At 39.2% G+C, this 22,092-nt stretch overlaps 3 protein-coding genes across 4 annotated transcripts in view; 2 read left to right on the top strand and 1 right to left on the bottom strand.

Annotated features, from left to right (window-relative positions):
* Nucleotides 1-292: 292 nt before the first annotated feature.
* On the bottom strand, nucleotides 293-10,469 carry tgds (TDP-glucose 4,6-dehydratase). The gene is made up of 13 exons (XM_084426213.1): nucleotides 10,380-10,469; nucleotides 10,203-10,274; nucleotides 9,056-9,122; nucleotides 8,006-8,074; nucleotides 7,839-7,929; nucleotides 7,365-7,507; nucleotides 4,620-4,718; nucleotides 3,904-3,963; nucleotides 3,787-3,830; nucleotides 3,207-3,372; nucleotides 1,153-1,211; nucleotides 971-1,068; nucleotides 293-873 (listed from the first exon to the last, which is right to left on the bottom strand). Exons 2-13 carry the CDS (start codon nucleotides 10,253-10,255, stop codon nucleotides 758-760), a joined length of 1,065 nt encoding a protein of 354 aa, XP_084282339.1. The 5' UTR covers nucleotides 10,256-10,274; nucleotides 10,380-10,469; the 3' UTR covers nucleotides 293-757.
* A 116-nt stretch (nucleotides 10,470-10,585) lies between these two features.
* gpr180 (G protein-coupled receptor 180) lies at nucleotides 10,586-17,492 on the top strand. 2 transcript variants are annotated; one of them, XR_014629475.1, is made up of 10 exons: nucleotides 10,592-10,815; nucleotides 10,989-11,129; nucleotides 12,259-12,459; nucleotides 13,797-13,977; nucleotides 14,068-14,117; nucleotides 14,332-14,489; nucleotides 14,682-14,873; nucleotides 15,549-15,626; nucleotides 16,431-16,917; nucleotides 17,296-17,492. XR_014629475.1 is itself a non-coding variant. In XM_084426838.1 (9 exons), exons 1-9 carry the CDS (start codon nucleotides 10,677-10,679, stop codon nucleotides 16,575-16,577), a joined length of 1,287 nt encoding a protein of 428 aa, XP_084282964.1. In that variant the 5' UTR covers nucleotides 10,586-10,676; the 3' UTR covers nucleotides 16,578-17,492. The 2 variants fall into 2 exon arrangements, 1 of the variants encoding a protein (XP_084282964.1); XM_084426838.1 differs by having other exon boundaries at nucleotides 10,586-10,815; nucleotides 16,431-17,492.
* Nucleotides 17,493-17,909: 417 nt separating this feature from the next.
* Nucleotides 17,910-22,092, top strand: part of tgm8 (transglutaminase 8) — an 18,875-nt gene continuing 14,692 nt past the window's right edge. Inside the window, exon 1 of the mRNA XM_084426837.1 lies at nucleotides 17,910-18,061. Coding sequence (XP_084282963.1) covers nucleotides 18,016-18,061 — 46 coding nt within the window. The 5' untranslated portion in view covers nucleotides 17,910-18,015. The remainder of the gene's footprint in view (nucleotides 18,062-22,092) is intronic.

Here is a 22,092-nt window from a genome sequence, read left to right as displayed (position 1 = left end):
ACGAGAAACGTATCTAAAAGGTAGTTTGTGACGTCAGAAACACCAGCGATTTCAAAGCGTGTGTTTGAGACTGTCTTTGGTTCACTGCAGTTTTAAGGAGGAAATACTCAGCAATGGTGTCGACTTATGAACTTACACATGCTTTGTCTTAAAGCGTATTAAACACACCACATAGACACATAAACAACATTAAATGCTGGGGACAGTATAATATAATTCTGATTTGTTTCGTTAAGTTCATTTTACAACTTATTCTCAAATAAAAACATGTGAAAAACGACAATTAAAATTGACCTTCATAGTAATTTTTTTGTACTTTATTTGGCCGGTATAAGATCTGAAGTTGAATCTTAATGAATGTGTTTATTTTCGGAAATGACTCCTATAAACAAGCTCACGGTGATCATTCTCAACAGAAGAGCTCATTACAAGCCTCTTTTTTATTAAAGCATAAATATGATTGAAAACAACTTACATACATGTAATCATACAAATGAAGCTTTTTCTTTCATCATCAACAAGCTGAGCACAAATAATGAAAACAGTCAAAAGCTGAGATCGTGACACACAGTTTCCATTCAAAATGAGCTTTAAAAATAGTTTTAAAATCTTTAACTTTTGGTCTCTTTAATCCTGTGGCCTTTTCATTGGAAAACAGTTTCTTATGTTCTTCATCGACCAACACTTGCATAGATAATATACAAAATATTACAATTAGACTTAAATATTAGAGTACATTGTTAATAATTCGACTTTATTATCTGACTTGAAAAGGCACTGAATGTGAAGGCGTCTGATCACATGATTCTGGAGAGTTCTCCTGATGTTCACTGATTAACGGCCAGTAGTTTGGATTCTCTTCATACCACTTTACTGAAAACAACAGAGACGCGTCATACTCTTCATCGTCATCATCATATTATCATTATTCATCATCATCACAGCACATCTGTAATGATGAAACTCTTACTGGTCCGTCTGATTCCTTCCTTCCACGTGACCTTTGGTCTCCATCCGAGTCTGTGCAGTTTCTCGGATCTCATGGGATAGCGCAGCTCCGTCACGGGACTAGAGATGAAGAGCGGGAACGATAGTTACTTATTGGAATATCATTCATAAATATGACCTGCAAACATTTGACGGGACACACACCGGTCTTCAACAAACTCCATCCAGTCCTCCAGCGCTTCACAAGAGATGTTCTTCACTTTCTGAGAACAGATCAATGAAACACGTTAAACACACAACCGGTTTATGATTATGAAGCATCTCCACCCTGCAGTGATTGGCTCAAATCTAAAACTAACATTTATTGAGTGTCATGATTTGATGTTTCTCTGTTTCTTCCTTATGAAGCTTTTTCATTTCCTACAACAGGTTCACATTCATCCAAGATCAATAACACTTTATTTTTTTTACTTTATTTTTTATACATTTTAACAAGTTACAACAACGAACTAAACATTCCTTGACAACCATCTTTTTTTTTTATACAACAGGGAATAATTAAAAGTTTCACACCAATCAGTTCAGTTCACCCTCAATGCCTCAATATATATACTAATAGGTGTCCACCTTTGTATGAAAGTGTCCATTTTCAGTTGGAGTTGGGCAGTCATATGTTCCATTCTATATATAGATAGAAGTAATAATTTTGGACATTCCCAAAATATGTGTGTGTGGTCTCCTACCTTCCCACACTCCCTCCAACATTTATCTGCTTCTGGATTATCCACAAATTTTGATGTTCTAACAAACTCTTTCCAGTTATGACTGCTGATGCCCTTATGACATCCTGTGCATATGTTTACCCACGTCTCATCCTCTATATAATCATTTCAAACTCCCACTTTGTCTTTATATGGACCGTATTATCTGTTGAATCAAGCAGTAGTCTGCTGTATATGTGCGACATGTGCTTGTTATGTAATGGGTGTTTGATTATAGCAGTGAAATACTGTTCCACATTAGTCTGGGCTTTCTTGATTATTTCCCTTTCCTTATGGTTTGTAACATAGTTTCTTATTTGTAGTTATCTGAAAAAATCATTTGATGATAACATAAACTTTTCTTTAAGATCAGTGAAAGAGCGCAGTGTGCTTCCGTCAAACAGCTGCTCAATCACGGTAAGACCCTTCTCAGTCCATCTTTTAAAAATAGCACCACCTAGAGGGCAGAAACTCAGGGTTATCTGCTATGGACATAGCCCTTGATATGGCTGCCACTCCCTTCAGTTTCTTCTGAGCTGTTGTCCACACTCTCAGAGTTTGCTTAACCCATATATTTGTTATTTTCATCTTTTTCTGAGACTGAGGTGTCATAAAGGCTAGTATTGATAAAGGGGCATTTGGTACTGACCTCTGTTCTATGCTAACCCATCCTGTTTCAACATCGTTGTTAATCCATGCCACTATCGATGCTATCTGGGCAGCCCAATAATAATATCTTACATTAGGGAGACGCAGCCCTCCTCTGTCTTTTCCTAAAGTCAGTGTTTTTCATTTTATTCTGGGTCGTTTATTTTGCCATATGAACTTTGATAAGAGTTTTTCTAGCATATTAAATGTAGTTGCAGGAATCCATATTGGGAGGGATTGAAATAAAAAGAGCAATCTAGGCAGAATATTCATTCTTATTGTCTCAATCCTACCAAACAATCAATAACACTGTAATCTCCTCATAATCTCCACTGCAGCTTCAGCTCTTTCTGAAACACTTCAGTCTCTCTAAGCTCCGCCTCTCTGAGAGCTGCTCTGCTGTGATTGGTCAGAAAGCAAACGCTCATTATCATATCTGAATCTCAGCTCTTGATCACAGTGATACGAACAGTAATGATGGCGTGGGTTTTACCGTATCAATCTCAGAAAACAGCGTCTTCTCGACATGAACAACACGAACCAAACTCTTCCAGTCTCAGAGACACTACAGTGTTTGAGGGCGGGGCTAAGAGACGCTGCTCAGCCAATCAACACCACAGGCTGGCATTATGCTAATGAGTTACAAACCTACACAGGATCAGCAGAGACTGAATTACTGACGACTCGTTTCAGAATCGCTTCTTCTCATTCGAGCACAATAGGAACACTTTAAAAGTGTATTATGGATCTTCTCGACATGAACAACACGAACCAATGATCTCAGTGAAGTAATGAATACTTGTTTGTTCACAAATGATTATGACATTTAGAAAAATGTAGCATCCCTACCATTTTCACTAGTTCTCTGGCGAGTTGAATGATGGGAATTTCAAAGCTGCTCCCGATGTTGTAAATCTCCCCCAGAATGCCCTTCTCCATCACCGTCAGGAAGGCGTCCGTGACGTCGCTCACGTACAGGAAGTGCCTGGACTGCAGGCCGGAGCCCTGGATCGTGCTGGACAACAAACTCCAGTCATTATTAAAGAGCACGTTTCTTGATGTGCTTGAATGTTGATTATTCTCCTCATATTCTCCATTGTTGCGGCTCCTCTCTTCCCAGTCTGTCAGTAACGCTCTGTTTACTTCCTGTCTCTATGAAGCCCCTCCTTCTGAAAAGCACACAGTGCTCTGATTGGTCGGCTGGAGCAGTGTGTTGTGATTGGTCGAGCACTTCGAGTGTGTTTGGGAAATGTCCCGCCCCTTACCATAACCACCAGTTTAACACACTACTAACTCACTCAACCAGGCCCCGCCCCTTTAATCTGCGTATGAATTATTTAAATGAGGAATATTGTGACGTGTTCGTTCCCGGAAGAAACTCAAGACTTCAGGAGTTCAGGAACACTGACACTGATGTAGTTTAACTCACCACTTCTGCTCCTGTTGGATGAGTGACAGGAATCTGGGAATGACCTGATCAAACACAATCACAGCGTGTTAAACCCGTGAATAACGTCACACTGGTCTCGTGCTTCTGCTCACGTACCTTCTCGTGATACTGATGCGGTCCATAAACGTTACTACTCCTCGTGATCACGGCCGGGAACTGAGAGGAAACACACAGCGTTACATCAGAATCTCACAAAACCAGTCAAAGAAACACTTCTGGCTCGTCTCAGGACAAGTGACACTGAACTCTATAACGGCGTTATTCACACACATTATTATACACACATTATTCTGTAACACTCTACATGAACTACATCTCACTTCGTTAATCTCCACAATTACTACTAAACATCAAAAGTTGAGTATCTGTTGAGATTAGTTAATGCACTGTGATATGAATATGAACATCTGTATTAATAACAGTTCACGTTAGTTAGTGCATTAACTGAAGTTAACAAATGAGACCTTGTTATGAAATGGAATTATTTCCACTACATTACAGTATAAAGGAAATAGAAAAGGTAAAAATGACTTTTCTCTTGCAACTCTGACTTTATATCCTGCAAATTGTTTCTTTCTCAGAATTGTGAGGTATAAACTTGCAATTGCGAGAGAAAAAAAGACAGAATTACCAATTACCTTTTTTACCCCCCCCCCATAATAAACTAAAGAGAATCAGCATTAAAAATAAAAGTAAAGAGTAAAACATCTGAACTCACTACAGAAATTAAAAATGAACATTCTAATATTTCTGTGATGCATATGTAGTTCTGAGACTCTTCATCATCATCATCATCATCATCATCTTCATACCTTGTGCTGGATCCAGTAGGACATCACGATGTTCTCCGCCGCAGCTTTGGAAGCCGAGTACGGGTTGGTGGGTCTCTGTGGACTCCGCTCATCAAACGGCTGAAAACATCAGGAGATCACATGACTTTAAACACTTCACTGCTGATCTACAGCATCACTCAGCTCGTCTCCTCAGTTTCTGCAGGTTTATAAAGCTAGACTTAAGACTTTTTAAAGACCTTTTCAAGAACGTGTGAGGAATACATCGAAGGGAACGTGTGAGGAATACGTCGAAGGGAACGTGTGAGGAATACGTCGAAGGGAACGTGTGAGGAATACGTCGAAGGGAACGTGTGAGGAACACGTCGAAGGGAACGTGTGAGGAACACGTCGAAGGGAACGTGTGAGGAACACGTCGAAGGGAACGTGTGAGGAACACGTCGAAGGGAACGTGTGAGGAACACGTCGAAGGGAACGTGTGAGGAATACGTCGAAGGGAACGTGTGAGGAATACGTCGAAGGGAACGTGTGAGGAATACGTCGAAGGGAACGTGTGAGGAACACGTCGAAGGGAACGTGTGAGGAACACGTCGAAGGGAACGTGTGAGGAACACGTCGAAGGGAACGTGTGAGGAACACGTCGAAGGGAACGTGTGAGGAACACGTCGAAGGGAACGTGTGAGGAACACGTCGAAGGGAACGTGTGAGGAATACGTCGAAGGGAACGTGTGAGGAACACGTCGAAGGGAACGTGTGAGGAACACGTCGAAGGGAACGTGTGAGGAACACGTCGAAGGGAACGTGTGAGGAATACGTCGAAGGGAACGTGTGAGGAATACGTCGAAGGGAACGTGTGAGGAATACGTCGAAGGGAACGTGTGAGGAATACGTCGAAGGGAACGTGTGAGGAACACGTCGAAGGGAACGTGTGAGGAATACGTCGAAGGGAACGTGTGAGGAATACATCGAAGGGAACGTGTGAGGAATACGTCGAAGGGAACGTGTGAGGAACACGTCGAAGGGAACGTGTGAGGAACACGTCGAAGGGAACGTGTGAGGAACACGTCGAAGGGAACGTGTGAGGAACACGTCGAAGGGAACGTGTGAGGAACACGTCGAAGGGAACGTGTGAGGAATACGTCGAAGGGAACGTGTGAGGAACACGTCGAAGGGAACGTGTGAGGAACACGTCGAAGGGAACGTGTGAGGAACACGTCGAAGGGAACGTGTGAGGAACACGTCGAAGGGAACGTGTGAGGAATACGTCGAAGGGAACGTGTGAGGAATACGTCGAAGGGAACGTGTGAGGAATACGTCGAAGGGAACGTGTGAGGAATACGTCGAAGGGAACGTGTGAGGAATACGTCGAAGGGAACGTGTGAGGAATACGTCGAAGGGAACGTGTGAGGAATACGTCGAAGGGAACGTGTGAGGAATACATCGAAGGGAACGTGTGAGGAATACGTCGAAGGGAACGTGTGAGGAATACGTCGAAGGGAACGTGTGAGGAATACGTCGAAGGGAACGTGTGAGGAATACGTCGAAGGGAACGTGTGAGGAATACGTCGAAGGGAACGTGTGAGGAATACGTCGAAGGGAACGTGTGAGGAATACGTCGAAGGGAACGTGTGAGGAATACGTCGAAGGGAACGTGTGAGGAATACGTCGAAGGGAACGTGTGAGGAACACGTCGAAGGGAACGTGTGAGGAATACGTCGAAGGGAACGTGTGAGGAATACGTCGAAGGGAACGTGTGAGGAATACATCGAAGGGAACGTGTGAGGAATACGTCGAAGGGAACGTGTGAGGAATACGTCGAAGGGAACGTGTGAGGAATACGTCGAAGGGAACGTGTGAGGAATACATCGAAGGGAACGTGTGAGGAATACATCGAAGGGAACGTGTGAGGAATACATCGAAGGGAACGTGTGAGGAATACATCGAAGGGAACGTGTGAGGAATACATCGAAGGGAACGTGTGAGGAACACGTCGAAGGGAACGTGTGAGGAATACGTCGAAGGGAACGTGTGAGGAATACGTCGAAGGGAACGTGTGAGGAATACATCGAAGGGAACGTGTGAGGAATACATCGAAGGGAACGTGTGAGGAATACATCGAAGGGAACGTGTGAGGAATACATCGAAGGGAACGTGTGAGGAATACGTCGAAGGGAACGTGTGAGGAATACGTCGAAGGGAACGTGTCCGTACATGTAAATGTTGAGGTTGTATTTGCAACAGTTTAAAAAAATAAAACTTTCAACAAATCTCCATTACTTTTAATAAATATTCCAAACAAACGCATAAACAGCTCTCTTCCCAAACACTGGAATATGGGAATGACTTTATCTGAAGCTTCCGATCACACTGCAGGTAAAGTGGTGAAGACAGAAGTCTTGTTTTCCAGAGCGGATGTCTAAAGATTCTTAAATCAAGACGCATTCACTTGCTATAAACAGTTGATCGAAATAAAGTGAGTTCATGATTAAAACAAGAAGGAATATCAGAACTTCAAAACCGATCGACGTATATTTGTTTTTGTTTTAAGTGTAAAACCAGTTAATTCTGTCTTAATTTCTCAGAAAACAGACTTCATATGTACATTCTGCTTCTTCTCCAGTAAATGTGTCTTGATTTAAGAAGAAAACGAGACAGAAACACTGAGGAAGAGCATCATGTTGTGCGGTGTGTGTGTGTGTGTGTTCAACATGACGTCTCAGATGTTTGGGCGGGTAAACCTGAGGAACACGGGTCAGTGGAGCGCACCTGGTCCAGACTGTGTCCGTACACCTCATCAGTGCTGATGTAGATGAAGCGCTGGACTCGAGCCTGGAGCGCCGCTCGGATCAGAACACCGGTGCCGTCCACATTCACACGCATGAAGCGCGCCGGCCGCAGGAACGAGCTCTCTGGGATATAAAGGGCCATTACTGAGTAGAAAATCCCTTCTTGAGGAACTCAATCCACGTTCATTTGTACAGCGCTTTCACAACACACATCGTTTCAGAAAGTGCATGAGCTATATTACAGTTTACAGAGATCTGTCATCAGAGGAAACTGTCTGAGTTATGTATTTCAGAAATGTACATGTACAAAATCACAGTTAGCTAAAAATGCATTTATTTAAACAATGTAATAATTTAAAGCAGAAACAATGAGCTCACTGAAGTAATGAATACTAATAAATGATTGTGACGTTTAGAGAAACGCAGCATTGGTGCGCCTCAAGCGTGGACTCACCCACATGTGTCTCGGCAGCACAGTGGAAGACCACATCGATGTTCTCCGATGAAAACACGTGGTTTATGAAGAGCGGATCGCAAACATCGCCCTGAAAGAAGGACAGAATCCATCAGGACATTCACACACAGACCGGGGAGTTTGGAGCCGGTGTGACGTCTGTATACCGGGATGAAGGTGTAGACGCTGTTTCCCTCGACGGCCCGCAGGTTCTTCAGACTCGAGCAGCGCTGAAGCTGAAACACAGGAGCGAAGCATCGGCAGATCTCACACTCAGTCCACTGCATTTCATATGCTCTCATTATTTCATGTTTAACCTGTGAACTCTTATTACTGTAATACAGTCATGAAAATCAAACCAGACATTTATTATTAAAACCAGCATTATATACACTAGCATGAGGAAGACTTACTGAAAAGAAAAGGCTTTACTGAAGTACTTGTGTGATACTCAGTTTAACCCTCTGATGCTCTTCACATGTCGGTCAGAAACGACTGAATTTTATTTTTTTATTTCAATGAAATTAATGTACTATATTTTAGTTCAATAAACATTTTTTTTTATATATTTTGTATTTTTAGGGGATTTTATGGTACTAAATTATATTAATCCATTTATTCACTTTTTGAGCATAGACCTGAAAATTACATTTCCAAATGAAACTGTGGTAAATCTTGAACGCTTTAGAGCGACAGACTGAAGTTTGATCTCTTCAAAGACGACACTTGGCAGATTATTGCTGGAGTGAAAACAGTTTTAAAAAGTGAACTTAAAAAAAAGTTTATTGATATGAAAAATTTGCAAAAATTTATTTATTTATTTTTACATGAAATATATTTTCAAAAACATGTTTTACTCTATAACTGTGAGAAAATCAAAGCCATATATCTAAACAAGTTGTGTTCCAAATCTGAGGCTGATATCTCAAAAAATGATCTTTCAGTGAGTGTGTGTTCGGCTGCAGTTCCACACGCTTCCACTAGAGGAAACTCGTCTCCCATTCATTTCCAATGCGCTCATTGGCCGAGAGGAGCACAAGTGTGACTATTGTTTTCAGGACCATAACCTGTTCGAATCATGTCCATGATTTTATTGTGTTCCCACAGCAAGTGCCAAAACCTTTACCAAGTTTCGTTGATTCCGATGAAGAAAATAATAATAATTTTTAAAAAAGTAAAAATTTTCGGTCAAAAATGACAGAAGAGACAGAACTCACATTATCAATGTTGATGATGCGCCAGTGTGGGAATCTCTCGGCCAGAGCAGAGATCAGATGAGATCCACTGAAACACAAACGGCATTATTAGATCAACGTACGCTTGCGATGGTTTTAGGAAACGCTGTTAAAGGTGCAGTGAGCGATTTCTGAGAAAACAAACACACCCCCACACAAAAGATCCCACCCCTCTTTATCTTTACAGCTCCGCCCCCACATTCACAGGCACCTCCCCCCTCGTGAGAGGACACGCCCCTTACAGCTGATTGGCCACAAGTGTGTTTTTATTTCTCAGAATTGTCTTCTGTTTTTAGTTGGCTGTATAAAGTCAGCTCTTCTCGATCACTAACGCCTCACATCTTCAGTAACTCACCAGATCTGAGGAAAACTTAAAAAAAAAAATCTTTCAAAAAAGTTGACATTATGACAGTCTAAATCAAAATAATGACATAAGTCAAATTATGACGTACTAAATTGAAATTTTTAAAAAAAGTAGAAATTATGACATTAAATCAAAATTATCCCGTAAATCAGATTATGATATGCTAAATAGAAATTAGCATATACTTAACTGAATTATGACATAAAAAGTCGAAATGATGACAAAAAATAATAAATATCACAATCATAATAATAACTTTTTCTACTTTTTCATAATTTCTAGTTTTGTCATAATTTATATTTTTATTGTAATAATTCAGTTTAGTATGTAGAGGGTTTCTGCAGGTTTTATGACGATAAATGTAAGACTGGTTGAAGAGCTTTTTAAGACCAAGTGAATTAGAAATGAAGGAATAAACTGAAGAGAATGTCAATATGTTCCAGGGAGAAACAATGAGTTCAATGAGCAAAACTTTAGAGTTTGAAAATTAATTCATATAAAAAAAAAATTAAAAAAAACGCAGCTTGATTCTCTAGAATATGAAAAGAACTTTTACTGAACCTTCTGATCACAAAAAGTTTCTGTCTCATTTTCCAGTGCAAATGTAAAGTGAGGTTGTGATTCTTTCCATACAGTAAATGACTCCTGATATGATGTTCTCTTGTCTAATGCAGTGACACTATATATTAATAACGGTCAATAATAACGCACATTAACGGTGAATATTAACTGTCATATATTATCGGTCAGTAATACCGGACTCACATGAATCCCGCGCCTCCGGTCACCAGTACAGTGCGACACTCACTGCAGCTCATCTTCACACTTCAGTTTAACCTGTAGATGAAGTTAAAGTGAATCATGACAGTGAACATAAAGCGCTTCATCTACTCTGAAACACTGCGGTCTCTTCAGACACGCGAGTGACGGCGCGTTACTCACTGCATTGACTACTCCACATTTCTTCAATAAATACTTCCATGATTTCAGGAGGCTTCGTAAACACAGAGCTTACGACAGTTCAGCCGCGGTTTCCGGCACGGCAGCGCTGACACGTATGAGCCAGACTCTGTCCCCGCCCCCGCTGCGCTCTCATTGGCTGCTTCACTGCGCTAGACTAAAAAGGCGTATTCTGATTAGTTGTCGCAGACGTCAATCATCCGGTGGGAGGAAAAGAACAGTATTACCTCATTGATTGCAGTGAATGAAGAGAATAAGAGCTTCTGTTGAAATGAAATAATGTTTGTGTTCGTTATCATTCTCATTGTTCTTTTGTTCAGTTCATGTCCTGTAGCGGGAAAAACGGTTTCTGGGGTTTTCAGGAGTGACGCGGCGAGAGAAAATTATGGGCAATACATCACAAGATTTATGTATCATGGTGGGTGTCTGATATTAATAAAATAAATCATGCATTTGCATTTTTCTTCCATGTATTTGCATGCATTTTTTGTCTCGGCTTTCTTTTCACATGCATGCATGTCAAAGGCTTAATGAGAAGTTGTGAGAATCCAGGAATATTGCTGTGAATGATCCTATGATCGTGTCTGACAGGTGAGAATGCTCTGATGTCGTGTCGTGTGTATGATGTTCAGATGGCCGTGCAGAAGGAGGCCAGACTCCTGCTGTTTCAGGACACCGAGGGCTTTGACAATCTCAGCTGTCTGGAGAGAGTCACATCAGCTCAGATCTCCAGTAAGATTCATTCATTCGCATCTGAATCGGTTTCACCAGGGAATTATATGTTTTACATTTCTACAGTGAACCCGTGAACTTTGAACCCTAATTTCACATCACAGACAAGTCACTCACGCGGCTGCTCACTCGTTGTTTATATGACGCGCAATCTAGGGCTGTAGCGGTATATCGCGGTATTCGGTATATCATGATTATCATACATTTGCCCATCTACGGTATAGAGTATATCAATTATAATCTAAATATTTAAATAAGAGGAATCATACAAAATGCATATTTTTTATTTAGTGCTATCCTGAATAAGATATTTCGCATAAAATGTTTACATATTATCCACAAGACAAAAAAATAGCTGAATTTATAAAAATGTTGAAAAGTTTACACACCCTTGATTCTTAATACCGTGTCCACGACTGTTTTTATGTTTTGTGATGGTTGTTCTCGAGTCCTGAGCAGTTAAACTGCCCAATGTTCCTCAGAAATATCCTTCTGTTTTCCAGCATCTTTTGCATATTTTAACCCTTTCCAGCAAAAATGTGGACATTTTTGTCCACATATTTTTATAGTTGCGTTAATTAATTAACATTTTGCAGATTCTGCAAGGGGTATGTAAACTTTTGACCACAACTGTATATACTGTAGGTTTATATACTACTATTTTACTACACTATACTATAGGTACAAACATATACTGTTGGTTTATATAGTAGTATAACCTATACTATACATTATATACTATAGGTACCATACAACCTATATACTGCAGGTTTATATACTAGTATTAACTATACTATACACTATACTATAGGTACAAACCTATATACTGTAGATTTCTGACTCAAACTCACCGCCTTTATAGATGTGGATTGACTACAGACGCAAATGGATACAGTGCAATAAAGAAAACACTTAAATGTGTATGTTGGACGTTTTCTTTCCACTAGTAAATGTAAAGTAGAGATCAAAACTGAGCAGTGCATGAAAAAAAAAAAGTTTTTGCCTGTGGTATCTTGCCTTAAAGGAAAAGAAGTCTAACAGGACAAAGTTTAGCTGTTTTTGAAGCAACCGAACAAAGATCATGTTGATTTCTGTCATTAACTGTTTATATGACGTTTCACATTCTCAGTTAATCTGAGCAAAGAGGAGCAGAACCAGACTATCCCGCACCAGTCCACGCCTCAGACGTGGCACGCGATGTACGCGGACCGCTACTCCTGTCAGGAGACGCCGATCGACGGTGCGCAGGAACACGTCCGCTTCCAGATCACCATGCTAAACCCCGACGCCGCGGGAAACCCACTGGATCACTTCAGCGCCGAGGAGGCCGGTGAGACTCTCTGCTGGAACCGTTCGAATTAGGGCTGCACAATTAATTGCAATGAAAACGCACGCGATTTGTCAAAGGCTGCGATTATTTTATGCGCATCTTGTCAGTGAAGTACGGCTCTGTGATCGGTAGTAAATGCTCCATCCGAACACCAGAGGGCGTCTCACACACACACACACACACACACTACACACCCCCGCCACTGAAGTATGATAACACACATCATTCCAGGAAACCCCTGTGAGCATCACACTATCTGTATCTGAATAAACAGAAGATTGAACCGCTTTGATTGATAAACATGACTATGTTAGGGGTGAACAGTTTAGGACCCAAGGACCAGATGTTTGAAAGAAGACCCGGAGTCAGAATTATAAAAAAAATCATACAGATCACAGCAGTTATACACACACACACACACACACACACACACACACACACACACAGCAGTTATACACACACACACACACACACACACACAGCAGTTATACCATTTCCAAGGTCTAAGCTACATCATTGCTTACAGGCTGAATGATTCTGATTGGCTAAGAAATTGATAAACATAGTAATTTCCCACACATATACAGATAGACAGAAGCATATCTCCATAGATTATGCCGCTGACACTCGGACCCTGAAGTTAGGCACGGCGTGACCTTCCAGGTCGCAGATTTGGGTCGCTGGGCGCCAGCATGTCTCGAACAACAACTCCGTCAATCTCCAACAATGCCAGTGGTTCCTGAACCTGTAAGCAAGAAGACTAACACACACACACACACACACACACACACACACACACACAGCTTTCCAAGGTTGGATTTGGCCAGGCTCTAACTATAAACAGGAGTCTTGTCTCAAAACATCAAGATAACAAGTTCTTTCTCTCAGGATAGGACACTTTCGTCTAACTGGAAAATATAGGCTTTAACTGAGAAATGGTCCCTTAAACTATAGACTTCAATGACCCCTGTATGACCCCTGTGTGTTTTAACACGTTGAAGACCTTTCTCAAACACAACAGTCCCTATTTCATTTCTGGAAATATCAAACACAGACATTAAAGAATACATGAAAAGAACATTTCAGTGATCACACTTGTAACTTCTATAACAAAGTAAAATCTCCAGAGAAGTCATTCAACTCACTTGATATTTAGAAGGAAAAATATTGATTAATACCTTGATTATAATCACTCATTACATATACACTGAAGCAGCAGTGGATTCCGATTAATTGTAAATTGCGATTAATCGTGCAGCGCTAGTTCAGATGGTGTTTCTCCAAGGATGCTCAGTTTGCTGTAAGGGTCATCTTGAAGGTCCCGCATGTCGTTGCAGGGCTCCACAGTTTCTACTCGCTGCTGATGGTGGCGTATTTCGTGGCGTCGTGCATCTACGCTCCGCCGCTGTGGCAGGCGCTGAGGAAGGGCGGCCCGATGCTAACGGTTCTGAAGGTTTTAACCGCTGCGCTGATGCTACAGGGAACATCAGTTCTGCTCAACTTCATCCACATGAGCCGGTCAGATCTGCGCACTGAAGCTCTGTAGCTTCATCAGGAGGTTCTGTGCTGATGTGTGTGTGTGTGTGTGTGTGTGTTCTGACCCCTCAGATACGCTCGAGACGGTGTGGGGACGCCGCTGACCGGGAGCCTCGCTGAGCGTGAGTCTGTAGCCGCGTCAGTCGTTCACACACACACTCGGTTCTGATTATCATCTAATAAAAGCATTAGAGTCACAGAGAGATTCAGTGAGATTCCCTGGGAATGCATGAGCTGATAATGAGTTCCTCGAATGCAATGCAAGTCGTGTTGGATAAAAGTGTCTTGCAAATGCATGAATGTAATAGTGTGTGTGTGTGTGTGTGTGTGTGTCAGTGTGTGACATGATCGCGCAGGTGCAGATGCTCTACATGTTGTTGAGTCTGTGTGTGGGCTGGACTCTGAGTCGCAGAAGGAAGTCTCAGTGTAAACCTCTACAGTGGGACTCGACACCCGCCTCCACTGCACTCGCTCTGGCCGTCGTCATCGCTCAGGTCAGACGCTTACACACACACACACACACACACACACACATACACACTCACACACACACACACACGCACACACTCAGCCACACTCACACAACACACACACACATACACTCACTGGGCTTCATTCACTAATAATGGCATGGAATGTTTTGTATTTGTGTGTGTGTGTGTGTGTGTGTGTGTGTGTGTCTGCAGGGGGCGCTGCTGATCTGGGAGCAGTTTGAGGAGGCGGATCACCACAGCTTCCACTCCTCCAGCGGTGTGTGTGTGTGGCTCCTGATGGCGCTGCGTGTTTCTCTGGCTGTGTTTCTGGCGTCAGTCCTGTATCAGATCATCTCAGCGGAGCGAAGCGCGCTCAAACGAGACTTCTACCTCAGCTTCGCCAAGGCAAACAGATTCCTTCCTGTCTGATTCACAGAAGAAGTTTGGAATACTTAAGATTTTTCTGTGTTTCTGAAAGAGTCTCTTCTGCTCACCAATGGTGCATTTATTTGATCAGAAATATCAAATATTATAATAATGTAAATCATCTGTTTTCTATGTGAATATACAGTAAAGTGTAATATATTCCTGTGATCAAAGCTGAATTTTCAGCATCATTACTCCAGTCTTCAGTGTCACATGATCCTTCACAAATCACTCTAATATGATGATTTATGATCAGTGTTGGAAACACTTGTGCTGCTTAATATATAATATTATAATATATTTTTTTGGAACCTGTGATACTTTTTTTCAGGATTCTTTCAGGAATAAAAAGTTAAAAAGTACAGCATCTATTCAAAATAACAATACAAATCTTTACCGTCAATTTAAAGAGTGATTTGTGAAGGATCATGTGACACTGAAGACTGGAGTAATGATGCTGAAAATTCAGCTTTGATCACAGGAATAAATTACACTTTACTATATATTCACATAGAAAACAGATGATTTACATTAGAATAATATTTCACTGTTTGTACTGTATTTTGATCAAATAAAAGCCGCCTTGGTGAGCAGAAGAGACTCTTTCAGAAACATTAAATAATCACTGTAGTAAATCTGAGGTCTGTGTTTCAGGGCTGTTTTCTGTGGTTCCTCTGTCATCCAGTGCTGGTTCTGTTCTCTGTGTTGCTCAATGAACATCAGAAAGAAAAGGTAAAGAGAAACACACCTCCAGCAGCAGCAGAACAAGAAATACATCTCGTCTCTGTCTCTGTCTCTGTCGCGTTTCTCACGTCTCGTCTCTGTCTCGTCTCTGTCTCATCTCTGTCTCTGACGTCTCTGTCTCGTTTCTGTCTCTTCTCTGACTCGTCTTACGTCTCGTCTCTGTCTCTGTCGCGTTTGTCTCATCTCTGTCTCGTCTCTGTCTCGTTTCTGTCTCTTCTCTGACTCGTCTCACGTCTCGTCTCTGTCTCTGTCGCATTTGTCTCATCTCTGTCTCGTCTCTGTCTCTGACTCGTCTCACGTCTTGTCTCTGTTTCTGTCTCGTCTCTGTCTCGTTTCTGTCTCTTCTCTGACTCGTCTCTGTCTTGTCTCTGTCTCTTCTCTGTCTCGTTTCTCACGTCTTGTCTCTGTCTCGTTTCTGTCTCTTCTCTGTCTCTTCTCTGTCTCTTCTCTGTCTCTTCTCTGTCTCTGTCTCGTTTCTCACGTCTCATCTCTGTCTCGTCTCATCTCTGTTTCACGTCTCGTCTCTGTCTCATCTCTCACGTCTCGTCTCTGTCTCGTCTCTGTCTCGTCTCTCACGTCTCGTCTCGTCTCTGTCTCGTTTCTCACGTCTCGTCTCTGTCTCGTTTCTCACGTCTCGTCTCTGTCTCGTTTCTCACGTCTCGTCTCTGTCTCTTCTCTGTCTCCCACGTCTCTGTCTCGTCTCTAACGTCTCGTCTCTAACGTCTCGTCTCTCACGTCTCGTCTCTGACGTCTCGTCTCTCACATCTCGTCTCTAACGTCTCATGTCCGCAGGTGGTCACGATCGGCGTGATCCTGTGCCAGTCGATCTCAGTGGTGGTCCTGTACCGGCTCTTCTTGTCCCGGAGTCTGTACTGGGAAGTGTCGTCGCTGTCGTCGGTCTCGCTCCCGCTCACCGTGAGCCGTCGCGGCCGGTTCTGATCCGTCACACGAGAAGCTTCGGTCCGGAGCCGATCATCACGGAGAGATCACGGACACACGGAGAGATCAGCGAGATCAGGAGATCCGATCACAAGACGACGAGACGCCGAGTTTCATCATCCAGGCCTGATTCATCACAGATCATGTTCAGTGTGTCTGACGCCGGATGAATGAGAAAGACAGTTAAAGCTCAGTGTTCAGCAATAAGAAAATGAAAGATGTCTATTATTTCTCAGCGCGTGACGCCACTTCATCGTGTTTCTCAGTCTGAATGCTTCATTTCACTCATGATTTCAGTTCTGTTGTTCCCAATAAGTGCCTACAGTGACAATCATCTGAAGCGGGAAACACAAATCATGACGTTCTTCCTCAGTGTTTCTGTCTCGTTCTCCAGCACAAACATCCAAACATTCTTAAATCAAGACACGTTTACTGGAGAAGAAGCAAAATGGCTGAAGATATTAAGTGTTATTTACTGAAAAAATCATCAAAATGAAGTGAGTTTGAGCTTAAAACAAAAACAAAAAATAATCTTGTTTTCCATTATTGAATTCAGTTTATTTTTCAGACTCCAATGTCTGATATTTGATCTTGTTTTAAGCTCAAACTCACTTCATTTTCATGCTTTCAGTAATCAGGACTTAATATCGTCAGTAATGTTGCTTCTTCTCCAGTAAACGTGTCTTGATTTAAGAATGTTTGGATGTTTGTGCTGGAGAACGAGACAGAAACACTGAGGAAGAACATGTTTTGCAGAGTTTGTGTGTCGACTGAATATTAAAATCAATGGATATTTATTGATCCTTTTTTCTGGATCTGCACATTTCAGTCTCAAAGGAGAAAGATGTGAAACTGGAGCATGTGTTGTTCAGTGAAGGACTGTCTCACACGTGTTAATAAACTTCATGCACAGTCTGTATGTGTCACTGTCATAATTACAGTAATGATGATGACAAATCTAAAATTATGATTCATAAATACAGATTTGTACGTAATATGGGTAATATTCTACAATACGGTTCCATTTGTTAGCATTTATTAATCTTCATGTTAATTTCAACATTTTCTAAAACATTCAAATCAAAAGTTGTAACTTAATATTATTTAATGGAGCTGAACTAATAATGAACAGTTTTATTTTTATTAACTCACTAACAAAGATTAATAACTATTAAATGTACAATACTAATAAATGTATTGAGCATTAAGATCAACACTGATGTAATTCCCTCATAACTGAGATTATTCCGCCATCAGTCAGACGGTGTTTCGTCATCACTGGGTTTTGTAATCAGTCACAAATATTACTGATGTGGGAGGATTCAGTGTTCGGTGTTCTCGACTCATGGGAGCGACGGGGAAGGGCTCTAACACACACATACATCACGGTATAAAGCACCACACACACACACACACACACACACTCATCTGACGAAACATGAGTGAGAATCTGAGCAGCAGGAACGCAGTCAGCCGAGATCAGGGTGAGTGAAACTGATTTTTAGTTTTAATCAGATTCGGATCTTTACACTAGTAGATGTTTGTGATTTCAGTGATGAGTAACGTGAGATAACGAGTGTTTACTGGTTTAGTAGTATTTCTGTTAGTACAATATTTAAAAAAATCTGCCATACTGGAACTAATATCACTACAGACTGATGATATTCAGGGTTTGTCCACGTCTTTATAAAAGCTTCAGTGGAAACATCTAAACTAAACATAAACTTTATTTTTAAGGTGTCCTTGTTTTCTCTGTGTCTGTGACTTATGGAAGATTGTTTCTGCCACAGAATAAAACAATAAAGAAGTCACTGAGAATGTTTATCTCGCAACTCCCAGTTTGTGAATTCCATGTTTCAAGTAATTACAAGTTTATTTCTAGGAATTCTGAGTATATTTCTAACAATTCCGAGTTTATTTCTAACAATTCAGAGTTTATTTCTAACAATTCAGAGTTTATATCTAACAATTCAGTTTCTAACAATTCTGAGTTTATATCTCAATTCCGAGTTTATATCTAACAATTCCGAGTTTATATCTAACAATTCAGTTTCTAACAATTCCGAGTTTATATCTAACAATTCAGTTTCTAACAATTCTGAGTTTATATCTTAACAATTCCGAGTTTATATCTAACAATTCTGAGTTTATATCTAACAATTCCGAGTTTATATCTAACAATTCCGAGTTTATATCTTAACAATTCCGAGTTTATATCTTAACAATTCCGAGTTTATATCTAACAATTCCGAGTTTATATCTAACAATTCCGAGTTTATATCTTAACAATTCCGAGTTTATATCTTAACAATTCTGAGTTTATATCTAACAATTCCGAGTTTATATCTTAACAATTCCGAGTTTATATCTTAACAATTCCGAGTTTATATCTAACAATTCTGAGTTTATATCTAACAATTCAGTTTCTAACAATTCCGAGTTTATATCCAACAATTCAGAGTTTATATCTAACAATTCCGAGTTTATATCTAACAATTCAGAGTTTATATCTAACAATTCCGAGTTTATATCTAACAATTCCGAGTTTATATCTAACAATTCCGAGTTTATATCTAACAATTCCGAGTTTATATCTTAACAATTCCGAGTTTATATCTTAACAATTCCGAGTTTATATCTAACAATTCTGAGTTTATATCTAACAATTCAGTTTCTAACAATTCCGAGTTTATATCCAACAATTCAGAGTTTATATCTAACAATTCCGAGTTTATATCTAACAATTCAGAGTTTATATCTAACAATTCCGAGTTTATATCTAACAATTCAGAGTTTATATCTAACAATTCCGAGTTTATATCTTAACAATTCCGAGTTTATATCTAACAATTCTGAGTTTATATCTAACAATTCAGTTTCTAACAATTCCGAGTTTATATCCAACAATTCAGAGTTTATATCTAACAATTCAGAGTTTATATCCAACAATTCAGAGTTTATATCTAACAATTCCGAGTTTATATCTAACAACTCCGAGTTTATATCTAACAATTCAGAGTTTATATCTAACAACTCCGAGTTTATATCTAACAATTCAGAGTTTATATCTAACAATTCAGAGTTTATATCTAACAACTCCGAGTTTATATCTAACAATTCAGAGTTTATATCTAACAATTCAGTTTCTAACAATTCCGAGTTTATATCCAACAATTCAGAGTTTATATATAACAATTCCGAGTTTATATCTAACAATTCAGAGTTTATATCTAACAATTCAGAGTTTATATCTAACAATTCAGTTTCTAACAATTCCGAGTTTATATCCAACAATTCAGAGTTTATATATAACAATTCCGAGTTTATATCTAACAACTCCGAGTTTATATCTAACAATTCAGAGTTTATATCTAACAATTCAGAGTTTATATCTAACAATTCAGAGTTTATATCTAACAACTCCGAGTTTATATCTAACAATTCCGAGTTTATATCTAACAACTCCGAGTTTATATCTAACAACTCCGAGTTTATATCTAACAATTCCGAGTTTATATCTAACAATTCAGAGTTTATATCTAACAATTCCGAGTTTATATCTAACAATTCAGAGTTTATATCTAACAATTCAGAGTTTATATCTAACAATTCCGAGTTTATATCTAACAACTCCGAGTTTATATCTAACAATTCAGAGTTTATATCTAACAATTCCGAGTTTATATCTAACAACTCCGAGTTTATATCTAACAATTCCGAGTTTATATCTAACAACTCCGAGTTTATATCTAACAATTCAGAGTTTATATCTAACAATTCCGAGTTTATATCTAACAATTCCGAGTTTATATCTAACAATTCCGAGTTTATATCTAACAATTCCGAGTTTATATCTTAACAATTCCGAGTTTATATCTTAACAATTCCGAGTTTATATCTAACAATTCTGAGTTTATATCTAACAATTCAGTTTCTAACAATTCCGAGTTTATATCCAACAATTCAGAGTTTATATCTAACAATTCCGAGTTTATATCTAACAATTCAGAGTTTATATCTAACAATTCCGAGTTTATATCTAACAATTCAGAGTTTATATCTAACAATTCCGAGTTTATATCTTAACAATTCCGAGTTTATATCTAACAATTCTGAGTTTATATCTAACAATTCAGTTTCTAACAATTCCGAGTTTATATCCAACAATTCAGAGTTTATATCTAACAATTCAGAGTTTATATCCAACAATTCAGAGTTTATATCTAACAATTCCGAGTTTATATCTAACAACTCCGAGTTTATATCTAACAATTCAGAGTTTATATCTAACAACTCCGAGTTTATATCTAACAATTCAGAGTTTATATCTAACAATTCAGAGTTTATATCTAACAACTCCGAGTTTATATCTAACAATTCAGAGTTTATATCTAACAATTCAGTTTCTAACAATTCCGAGTTTATATCCAACAATTCAGAGTTTATATATAACAATTCCGAGTTTATATCTAACAATTCAGAGTTTATATCTAACAATTCAGAGTTTATATCTAACAATTCAGTTTCTAACAATTCCGAGTTTATATCCAACAATTCAGAGTTTATATATAACAATTCCGAGTTTATATCTAACAACTCCGAGTTTATATCTAACAATTCAGAGTTTATATCTAACAATTCAGAGTTTATATCTAACAATTCAGAGTTTATATCTAACAACTCCGAGTTTATATCTAACAATTCCGAGTTTATATCTAACAACTCCGAGTTTATATCTAACAACTCCGAGTTTATATCTAACAATTCCGAGTTTATATCTAACAATTCAGAGTTTATATCTAACAATTCCGAGTTTATATCTAACAATTCAGAGTTTATATCTAACAATTCAGAGTTTATATCTAACAATTCCGAGTTTATATCTAACAACTCCGAGTTTATATCTAACAATTCAGAGTTTATATCTAACAATTCCGAGTTTATATCTAACAACTCCGAGTTTATATCTAACAATTCCGAGTTTATATCTAACAACTCCGAGTTTATATCTAACAATTCAGAGTTTATATCTAACAACTCCGAGTTTATATCTAACAATTCCGAGTTTATATCTAACAACTCCGAGTTTATATCTAACAATTCCGAGTTTATATCTAACAACTCCGAGTTTATATCTAACAATTCCGAGTTTATATCTAACAACTCCGAGTTTATATCTAACAATTCAGAGTTTATATCTAACAACTCCGAGTTTATATCTAACAATTCAGAGTTTATATCTAACAACTCCGAGTTTATATCTAACAATTCCGAGTTTATATCTAACAATTCAGAGTTTATATCTAACAATTCAGAGTTTATATATAACAATTCTGAGTTTATATCTAACAACTCCGAGTTTATATCTAACAACTCCGAGTTTATATCTAACAATTCAGAGTTTATATCTAACAATTCCGAGTTTATATCTAACAACTCCGAGTTTATATCTAACAATTCAGAGTTTATATCTAACAATTCCGAGTTTATATCTAACAACTCCGAGTTTATATCT

Source organism: Rutilus rutilus, assembly GCF_951802725.1.
Source record: "Rutilus rutilus genome assembly, chromosome: 12".
Classification (NCBI taxonomy): domain Eukaryota; kingdom Metazoa; phylum Chordata; class Actinopteri; order Cypriniformes; family Leuciscidae; genus Rutilus; species Rutilus rutilus.
This window is presented reverse-complemented; position numbering and strand designations above follow the sequence as displayed.